Here is a 10,928-nt window from a genome sequence, read left to right on the forward strand (position 1 = left end):
TGAGTATAGGGCATAGGGAGGATAACTTACAATTGGTATCCGCCCCCGATCTGCTGTAGCGCGCGCTCTTAAAGGCACCCCTACATAATTTCCTTTAATACACCAGCGATATACAAATAAATCTCATAACACATTATTACTGTTATTGTTATTGTTCATTTTCTTTTATATAAGCATTTTAATTTAATTATGAATATTTCTCCCTTTTTTTCTGGACGACCAAAAGGCTTGCCCCTGAAGACCCGTCATGTGCACATATGTGTTTTGATAAATCCTCTCATTTATCGGGAAATTTTTACTGAGGCACACCAGAACTATAAAAGTGTTCCAGAAAGGCACCTGGACACAGCGGGGATTTAATGGGGGGTGGCTCATGCCCCAGAAAATAGTCAAGCAACGCCATTGGAGTTATACAAGTTCAAGTGTGCAAAACTTGTGAGAACATGTTACAGATGGAGCACGGTTATCATTTTCAGCTAAATTATTTTTTTAGCTGCACTTATACTCTGTCTGTACGACCAGTTCTTAATGGTTAATTTTTTTAATGCATTCAATGCTTATTTTATTCTGTTTTATATTGTACATTCTTTGTAGCACCTTATATTTATTTATATATATATAGGATATTTTTTTTATTTTTATAGTACTATTGGCTATGTAAAACAGTCATGCCACAATGTAGGCTACTTTGAAATGGAAATAAAAAATGTAACACGGTATTGCTGAACTTGAGCTCTGAGTATTAAGTATTAAATGATGATGCGCCATTAATGGGAAGCGTGCTCCCGAGGATTGGGTTGCACAGGAGAGGATGTGCCGAGCGCAGCTGAGAGAACAGCACATCAACTCTACAATCAAATAAAGGAAAAACTAAAGAAGGAAAATCTGAAGATGCACAGATGACATCGATTGGAGATCAAGAAGGTTGAAACAAAAGCATAACATTGTGAAGGGTAGGATCATGCATGATATGCTTTTTATATCTGAAGGGGACAATCTAGTTCATATTTGCTCAAATATGTTGTTCTTTTTCTGATTTACACCTTTTAGATTACGCTAATGCTGCTGAGTTGTATATGAAGTACCATGAGCTGCTGTGACAGATTAAATTGACTGTATAATCTCGTATAGCATGCATATAAAGTTTACATTAAATCTAGCTGTTATTAACAGCTCACAAGTAATCTGTTTAAAATGCAGAATTAATTTGTATAGGCTACAAGACTGGGGTGATTGTTTTAGTGGATCATGAATGATTTACTGCACATATTTTATTATAAGCATGTACAAGTTACTGTGAAAGAAACGAATCATTAGAGAGTTTTGCGAATAATATCACAGTAACAGACTGTTAATAATAAAGTGAACGTTTGTCATGATTACTAACTATACTGTGTCACTTTTAACATTGCTTGTTTTGTAATAGCGCGGTCATTTTTACTAATAATGACAGAGTAAATAATAAGTATAGATTGGAGTAATCTAATCTAATCGGTGTTTGAGTTGAGTCAGAGCTGTTTTTGACAGACTTGAATTCTCTGATGCTCTTTTTGATTCATTCAAAAAGGGACAGTTCACCCAAAAATTAAATTCTCTCATCATTTACTCACCCTCATGTCATCCCAGATGTGTATGACTTTCTCTCGTCTGCAGAACACAAAATAAAGATTTTTAAACGAATATTTCAGCTCTGTAGGTTCATACAATGCAAGTGAATGGTGACCAGAGCTTTGAAGCTTCAAAAAGCACATAAAGCCAGCATAAAAGTAATCCGTAAGGCTCCAGTGGTATGTTTTGGGTTAGAACAGACTAAAATGTTACTCTTTTTTTTTTACTCTTATTCTTGAAATCAGCAGTCTCCTTGGTGAATGGTGTTCCATTACATTTAATTCCCAATTAAATGGAATGGAATGCCCAATTCCCAATTAAATGGAATGGAATGCCCAATTTCCAATGCGCTTTTAAGTCCTCGTAGTCGTGGATTGACTCGCCTCGATCCGGGTGATGGAGGACGAATCCCAGTTTCCTCCGTGTCTGAGACCGTCAATCCGAGCATCTTGAGCGCGTTGCCACGGAGACATAGCGTTTGTGGAGGCTTCATGCCATGCACTGCGGCATCCATGCTCAACTCACCATGCGCCCCACCAAGAATGAACCACATTATAGTGACCATGAGGAGGTTACCCCATGTGACTCTACCTTCCCTAGCAACTGGGCCATTTTGGATGCTTAGGAGACCTGGCTGGAGTCACTCAGCATGCCCTGATATTCGAACTAGCGACTCCAGGGGTGGTAGCCAGCACCTTTACTCGCTGAGCTGGCATGCATCAAGCACTAGGAAGTGTAATCGAGGTTCAAATCATGATCGTGCCTAGAGACTGTAATGGCAAGATGTACAGTGAAAAAAGGGTTACATTTTGTATTTTCTGGCCCAAAATCAATTAGATCACTTCTGAAGACATGGATTAAACAACTGGAGTTTTATGGATTACATTTATGCTGCCTTTATATGCTTTTTGGAGCTTTAAGGTTTTGTTCACCATTCACTTGCATTTTATGGACTTACAGAGCTGAGATATTCTAACAAAAAGCTTTGTTTGTGTTCAGCAAAAGAAAGAAAATCACGAGGTGAGTAAATGATGAGAGAATACGATTTTGGGGGTGAACTATCCCTTTAAATACTCAAATCTCGGTAACAGTAATGTATTAATAACATTAATGTGGGGAAAGATGACGTAACATGGTAAGAGAAAAAAAGAGATCAGAGCTGCAGAAAAAAATGCTGATTTGGGACCGTCTACCTCGTTTGAATATACACATAATTCCCAGAGAATTCCTACGGGAATAAAAAAAATATTATTACTGAATCATTGAATATAAAGATTAAAATGAGTCATTTTTATATTTGAATATGTATAGATTAAGAAGTTAGGCTCAATAATAGTCAATAGTTTTGGTTTCTAGTTTTGATGACCCCCCAAATTAACGTTTATAGGCCTTATTATTAATGTACATAGGGGTGTTATATTTGTTGTAGATTAGTTCATGTTTATTGCATTATTGAAGTGTCACATGTGTTAGTATAGTTAGTATAGTATAGCAGGTTAGTATATCAAGTTTATATAATTTAAGAATGTAAACGTGTAACAATTCATACGATGACAAGGAGACGGGAACCGGCGTGACAAAACACAGACATTTATTCAATCGCACACAGTGACACACTGATTCACACGAACACATCGACAAACACACAGCTTCAGGCGTCTCTCTCTCCCCGTCTGCTGCTGTCTCCTCTCCTTAAATACTCCCACCGACCCTCACTGGAATGCAAGACTGGTGGGGCACACAGGTGGAACTCATTTACCACTTATCTTCACGGCCTCGCTCTGTCCAGATGCCGCGTGGCCACGCCCTGCTTGCCACAAAACAGCAGTGCACCTTGAAATATACTGGCATCAAAATTACATCCCTTAATTATTTGAGGTACATTTCTGGTAACCACAGTCGGCAACTGCTTTTGGGTCCTTGAATAAAGTATAACGTCCAAATAAAGTAAGGGCAGCCGGTATACTTTCTTGTGCCCTCCTAGGGTAAGATGGTGCCCCACCAGGGAGTTGTTGCCCTACGCAGACTACGTAGTCTGCTTATTGGTAGCGGCGGTACTGGGTGTGAGATTGAGCACTCGTTGATTATCCTGTTTCGCTTTGAAATATGAAAGATTACGGAAGTAAAATAAGTTTCGAACAGCATTCGTAGATATGATAGATTGTGTGATTTTCTTTATATTGTTGTAAACACTTTTCTTAATTTTTGCAGCAATCAACAGTATGTATTCACTGCACAACAGTATAGAAGTTCCCGGCAGCTACAGCTTGCTTTGACAGAAGATGGGAGAAGCCAACAGCAGCACCTCAACTTGGCCATGGACTCTTGGGGAAATCCTCCCATCAGAGACCCCCCACAGTATCATGCCGAATTACGACATCCCGCTGGATTACGAGGTTCCTGTAGATGAGATTCCTGACACGACTCAGGGACGAGCGTTCTTCGTGGCAACAATTGTCATCGCGGTGGTGCTGATCTGTATCATGCTGGTTTGTGGCATTGGGAACTGTCTCTTTATAGCCTCTTTGGCACGTTACAAAAAACTAAGGAATCTCACCAATTTACTCATCGCAAACTTGGCAATATCAGACTTCCTGGTGGCAACCGTGTGCTGCCCCTTTCTGGTGGATTATTATGTGGTGAAACGGCTATCATGGGATCATGGAATTGTGCTTTGTGTCTCCATTAACTACATTAGGACTGTATCTCTCTATGTGTCCACCAATGCCCTGCTAGCCATTGCTGTTGACAGGTAAGCTCATTTAGCATGCCAAGTCTCATGAAAATTACGTGACTGTGGCGACATTTGTGCAATTTGAAATGATATTGTTCCTTACACACATTGTGACGGTTCTGAGGTGAAATTGGAGTGGTGGTGGTGGTGGCGTAGTAGGCTAAAGCACATAACTGGTAATCAGAAGGTTGCTGGTTCAATCCCCACAGCCACCACCATTGTGTCCTTGAGCAAGGCACTTAACTCCAGGTTGCTCCGGGGGGATTGTCCCTGTAATAAGTGCACTGTAAGTCGCTTTGGATAAAAGCGTCTGCCAAATGCATAAATGTAAATGTCCACTGAGTGGCACTAAAAGAGAGTTAATTTTCTCCTAAACAAACAAGGTTTTTAATGCTCTATCGAGTTTTAAATCAACAAAACGTACCTCCCTACCTTAAACCTCAAACTTAAACATAAACTATGGTGACATAAAAGCAAATTTGAGATGAAAAACGCAATAGCTGAAGCAACCATGTCATTTTATGGTGCTTCTTTGACACTTTCAGCTCAGGTTTTTCCTTGCGTCAGCATTATAGCGCTTTACCAGTCAGACTACTTACACTTGAAAGACACTTTTATGTAATGCAAATGTTAAAATGTATCACCTTATAAGTCATGCGCTATAGTAAAAGCGGTGTGATGTCATAATATGCCGCATGAAATGCATGAAAAACAGGGTTAAAAAGTATGTTTTTATGAACCGAAAATCTGCCGTTTAATTTGTGTGATAGAGAATAAAAGTAATTGTTGTTGTAGCACCCATAGTGTTACTACATTTACATTTACATTTATGCATTTGGCAGACGCTTTTATCCAAAGCGACTTACAGTGCAATTATTACAGGGACAATCCCCCCAGAGCAACCTGGAGTTAAGTGCCTTACTCAAAGGCCCAACAGAGGCATCTTGGTGGTGCTGGGGCTTGAACCCCCACCTTCTGGTCAGTAACCCTGAGCCTCAATCACTGAGCCACCATTTTGCTAAAATGTAGGTATAGTAATGTGATTCTATGAGACTAGGTTGCAAAATCATCTTTACCAAATAATCACACTTGAATGCCACCAAAATGTAGTAATAACCAGGGAGAAACCTTTTAAGTTGGGTGGGTGTAAATCATGAAAGAAGCAAATTTGAACTTGTCATGAAGGTGATTTAAGCAATTTCCGGCATTTTGGAAGTAAGTAGGAACGTTCCAGGAGGATTTGAATGCAGCATTGCAGACATCAGCAGTTCTGTAGGAGAGAAAATAACTAGAATCCAAAGTTTGGATCTGGGGCTAAATTCATATCCCCAACTTCTTATTAAATGGTTTCTGAGGTGGTTTGTTGGGTTGCACCTGTACGAGAGCAATTGCATGGTGTTTACATCACATTTACTGATGCTGAGCTAGCATATTTATCTAACGAATGAGGAACATAACAAGCAATTTGTCATACAAAAATCAACCTAATATATCCAGCCTGCAGCGGCAGTTCGTGTAAATCTAGGCCTTGGATTTCATCTGATATAGTATGATAAGCTTCTGGCACACAGTCTATCCAACAACGTCTTGAGATCTTTATTTTAAACCCCTTGGTCTGTCATTGCTTCTTACAACTGATCTATTGTCAAGCACAACTCAGATATCAGGCAAATATTATGACAGACATTCACTGTGAAGAAATGCCTTAAGTAACATTAGTAAGTTGATGCAGGCTTATGTAAATCCCAGTTGGCTTTACGACCGTGTTTCTCTGGCTCTGTTCCGCAGTGGCGGAGCTAAGGGGTGGCCGGGGGTTGCCGTGGCCACCATGGACCGAAGCCTGGCCACCCCATTGGCTACCACACTCGCAGTTGCTGTTTTAGTCATTTGTTGGCACAATTTAGTTCTTTAGAGGTGAAATCATCTCTTAACATGTGCGCACACCAAGGTCGCCAAACCTCTACTTTCTGTGCCACCACAGACTGATCGCTTGCCCCTGCCTGGCCAGCCATTTGAAAAACTCCTGGCTCCGCCCCTGCTGTTCCGAAACCTTTCTGTCTGCTGCCTAGTTACCTTCTAAAGCCCTGTTCAAGCCCCGCACATACATGCAGCGACTTCCAGCGACAAAGCGACCTTAATTCATTCATAGTCAATGAGAGATGGCAACTTCTGGCGTCATGAGCAACAGTGACCTCTGGCGACTGGATGTGGGTGTGGCGAACCACATGACAAAGTTGAGAAAAGTTTAACTTTATACAAATGAGGCGCGACTTTTGGGAGCGACAACCAATTGGAGTGAAGACGGTGTCAGTGGAGTTGAGTCGAGACTTGAATGGAAGTTTCTGTGAGTGATTTCATTGTTCTATACAATTCGTCCGTAACCACATACAAGGATATAATGAAAAATGATGCGTGGAAAAGCAATTGTCGGCAGTCTGAGTGAGTTCGATTCGCACATTGATAGTTTTACTAGCAAAATGCCTAATCTGTGATCGTATTTTCAAAAGAAATCGCCAGACGTGCAGTCCACCAATGCAACAGCAGTAGGAACGTCCACTAGCTACTTCACAGTACAGAGACTAGTGACATGAAATGATAAAGTCGCTGCATGTGTGTACGGGGCTTCAAACCGCCAGCGACATCGCGTGAGACAGCGACACCGTCCCATTCATTTTCAATGAGAGCACAGTGACGTCCGGTGACGTGAGCTGCCGTGGCCATTGCCAACAGAGATCGCCTTGGAGAGTGACATGTCAAAGTTGAGCAAATGTCAACTTTATGCAAATGATGAGCGACATTCACGAGCGACTACCAATGAGAGTGAAGACAGTGGAGCTCACATCATCTGTCTGAAGATGAGTGCATGCAAAACGGAGAAGTTTTAGCATCGAGAGGGATTTCTACTGTTCTGTATCAGACCTATGGCAAGACGTGCAGTCCTCCAATAACGTTACAGCTACAAACATCAGGAATGCCCACTAGCTAGACAGATCGCAGAGTCTAGCGACACCAAGCTACAAAGTCGCTGGCAATGTGAACGGGGCAACGCAGCATCCTAGCTTAAATGGAGCCTTACACGTGTACATGGACTCGAGCTTGACATTAGCATGTTGCTATGCTAATAAAGTGATACTCTAATGCTGCGTTCCATTCAACCATGAAAGATGGAATTTCCAACTCTCTTTTAGGAAAGGTGCAATGGAACGCCACTCAAAGTTGGACTTCCAACTTGGAAACTCTTGTGGGAATGTTTAACTCAGATGTTATGGAGATGCATGACGTCACGCAAACATGTCGACAACCAGGGAGATAATCATTCACTGAAATGTAATAATATCCACCAATGAGTCAAAGTTCTTTTGTTACATGATAATAAAACCCGTTTAGCAAACATTCGCAGAGAAAGGCTTCCAAAATACGATACTGTACATTTTTGGCTACTGTCGTTTTCCAAGCTTATACCTATACAACAAATGCTTGTACCACTTATCAATATGGTTGCTAGGAGACATCTCTTATGACAATAGAACATCTGCTAAGCTAACAGGAGCATTGCAGTTTTGTTTGTGTATACTTCCAAGCATTGGGCAATGGAATGCCTATGGTCGGAGATCAGATATATAGGCCTCTTGGAATTTGGAACTTTGAATGGAACGCAATACAATACGAATAAAATTACACGGCACACACATTTGGGTAAAATATTAGACTAAATTATTTTACTGTATTTTTTGGTATTATATAAGTATATTTTCTATCCACATTTCTCACGCAATCCAACATAAAAAATAATAAAATATATGATAATGAAAAATAATGAAACACATGAATTAAAAATAAATCCTAAAAATAACCAGTAGCTAATGTTCTGTATAAACTCTTATTAGGCTGTTATACAACAAATTCCATGCAACGTTCTGGGAGTGTTAGTATTTGGTTACAAATAAATAAAATCTAAAAAGAACAATCTAGACAGGGCATATTTCAGGTCCACCATTACGTTCTTAAAATCTCATGAGAGACAAAAAATACAACCCTTTAGAAAAGATTTGTTAATTATAATGGACAGAGTATAATTGGTAGAAATAGCACTGTACCATTCATTAACAGAACAAGAGACGAAGGTTATGACATTTCTCATTAAGAATGGGGGGGCAGGGATCAGATCAGTTTTGTGGATTAAATGATGAACAATAATAATGACAAATAGTTAAGTAAAATTAAACGTAAAAATAACCATTAGATAACATTTTGTATGTGTTCTTATTATGTTGTCATACAAAAACCTCCATGCAACGTTCTGGAAATGTTAGATAATGGTTGTTTAAAAAAAAATAAAAAAATAAAAAATAACCATTAGATAACGTTCTGTATATGTTCTTATTAGGTTGTCATACAAAAACCTCCATGCAACATTCTGGAAACTTTAGTATATGGTTATTTAAAAAACTAAAAATAACCATTAGATAACGTTATGTATATGTTCTCATTAGGTTGTCATACAAAAACCTCCATGCAACATTCTGGAAACTTTAGTAAATGGTTATTTAAAAAACTGAAAATAACCATTAGATAACGTTCTGTATATGTTCTCATTAGGTTGTCATACAAAAACCTCCATGCAACATTCTGGAAACTTTAGTAAATGGTTATTTAAAAAACTAAAAATAACCATTAGATAACATTAGATAGGTGGTGGTGGTGTAGTGGCTAAAGCACAGGGCTGTTAATCAGAAGGTCACAGGTTCTAACCTCACGGCCACCACCATTGTGTCCTTGAGCAAGACACTTAACTCCAGGTTGCTCCAGGGGAATTGTCCTTGTAATAATTGCACTGTAAGTCGCTTTGGATAAAAGCGTCTGCCAAATGCATAAATGGAAATGGAAATAGATAACGTTCTGTATTAGGTTGTCATACAAAAATAAAACCATTCATACATAAAGAGTGGCATTTAGACAATTTTCTCATCTTTTTTTTTTGGTTTCACAGGTACATGGCTATCGTTCATCCCATGAAGCCCAGAATGAAGTTTCAGACAGCGTATTGGCTTATTTTTGCCGTTTGGATAATCCCGATCCTCATCTCCGTGCCTTCAGCCTACTTCGCAACAGAACAGGAGTACCCGCACAGCACGCTCACCCACGACAAGAAGATCTTCTGCGCCCAGATCTGGTCTGCGGACCAGCAACTCATGTATCGATCCTACTTCCTGTTCATATTCATAGTGGAGTTCTTGGGGCCCGTAGTCACCATGTCTATCTGTTATGCCCGCATCTCAAGGGAGCTGTGGTTCAAGAATGTCCCCGGATTTCCGACTGAACAGCTGCGAAGACGACTTCGCCAACGTCGCAGGACAGTCATTGCCCTGATCGCTGTTCTGGTGGCGTACATCTTGTGCTGGGCGCCATATTACAGCTTCACATTGCTGCGCGATTTCTATCCCGCACTGATCACGCGTGGACGTAACTCGCTAGTGGTTTTTTACATCATCGAGTGTATTGCGATGAGTAATGGGGTCATCAACACTCTGTGTTTTGTCAGTGTTAAGAACAATGCAGCAAAGTGCTTTAAGGTCGTAAGACTGGCTAACTGCTGCTCGCTAACAAGGGCGATTGTTGGCAAGATGGCGGAAGATGAAATAAGGACTTCATCATTGCGAGTGACAGAGGATGTGGAATGTACGCAAATTAAGTGAAAGGATGGAAAGAAAGGAGGATAAAATGGATAAATAAAAAAAAGATTTGGCCTGATTGTATACATAGGGCATTGTTAACCTCATAATGATAGTAGCAGATATTAGTAAGGGCCAAGGAATGTCTGTAAAGAAATTATATAATACCCCAAGCTCACCTAAATTAAAGGAATGTTTCCAGGTTCAATACAAGTTACTCAACTGACAGCATTTGTGGCATAATGTTATTACCACAACAATTATTTTGACTTAACCCTTTAAAATTGCGGTTACAGTAAGGTATTACAAAGTAAGTAAATGGGGCAAGTCCATTAACGTTAATATACTCACTGTTTCAAAACTATAGCCACAAAACTTAAACATTATGTGTGTTAATATGGTTTTATAAGTGCCTCACTGAAACCGTAATTTTTATTTTTTTTAATAAACGAGGGACGAATCAAATTATTTTTTGTAGTACTCAATATTATGACTCAAATGCTGTTGATTGAGCTTAACTTACAGTATAACGAACCCAGAATATCCCATTAAGACGGACATTATTTAACGAAGAATATTGAACTATTGCTTCAAGAGGTTCAGATCACATAGCTGAAGTTTAGTGATGTGTGAGAAATGGTTCAACCAACATTTATGATCTGAAAAACTATTCTGATCATAGACTGGATTGACTGATGGGTCACAAGATGGCAAATCACTTTTTTCAGATGTAAAAATGCTCCAGAATTAAAAGGTGTTGTATTAAAGGTTTCCATTTCTGCACCACTAGTGTAAACAAACGCAATTGAAAAAATAATGACAGTTTTGAAACTGGTTTCACTCTCGCTGTCTGCCATTGGATAGCTAGTCCCGCACCAAACTCACACCATTGGCTGAGTCAGTATTGCAGGGCC

At 39.7% G+C, this 10,928-nt stretch overlaps 1 protein-coding gene across 1 annotated transcript; it reads left to right on the plus strand.

Moving 5' to 3' along the window:
* The first annotated feature begins 624 nt into the window (after positions 1–624).
* On the plus strand, positions 625–10,051 carry LOC127644458 (prokineticin receptor 2-like). The gene is made up of 3 exons (XM_052127644.1): positions 625–953; positions 3,820–4,360; positions 9,333–10,051. The coding sequence occupies exons 2-3, from the start codon at positions 3,891–3,893 to the stop codon at positions 10,036–10,038; spliced, it is 1,176 nt and encodes a 391-aa protein (XP_051983604.1). The 5' UTR covers positions 625–953; positions 3,820–3,890; the 3' UTR covers positions 10,039–10,051.
* The last annotated feature ends 877 nt before the right edge of the window (positions 10,052–10,928 follow it).

This window comes from Xyrauchen texanus, chromosome 5, assembly GCF_025860055.1.
Source record: "Xyrauchen texanus isolate HMW12.3.18 chromosome 5, RBS_HiC_50CHRs, whole genome shotgun sequence".
NCBI classification, from domain to species: domain Eukaryota; kingdom Metazoa; phylum Chordata; class Actinopteri; order Cypriniformes; family Catostomidae; genus Xyrauchen; species Xyrauchen texanus.

Excerpts from the sequence above, each read along its gene's own strand:
- LOC127644458 (XM_052127644.1), top strand. The coding sequence starts at position 3,891 with ATGGGAGAAGCCAACAGCAGCACCTCAACTTGGCCATGGACTCTTGGG. Across the intron at positions 4,361-9,332 it reads CTAGCCATTGCTGTTGACAG|GTACATGGCTATCGTTCATC; the intron begins GTAAGCTCATTT and ends TTGGTTTCACAG.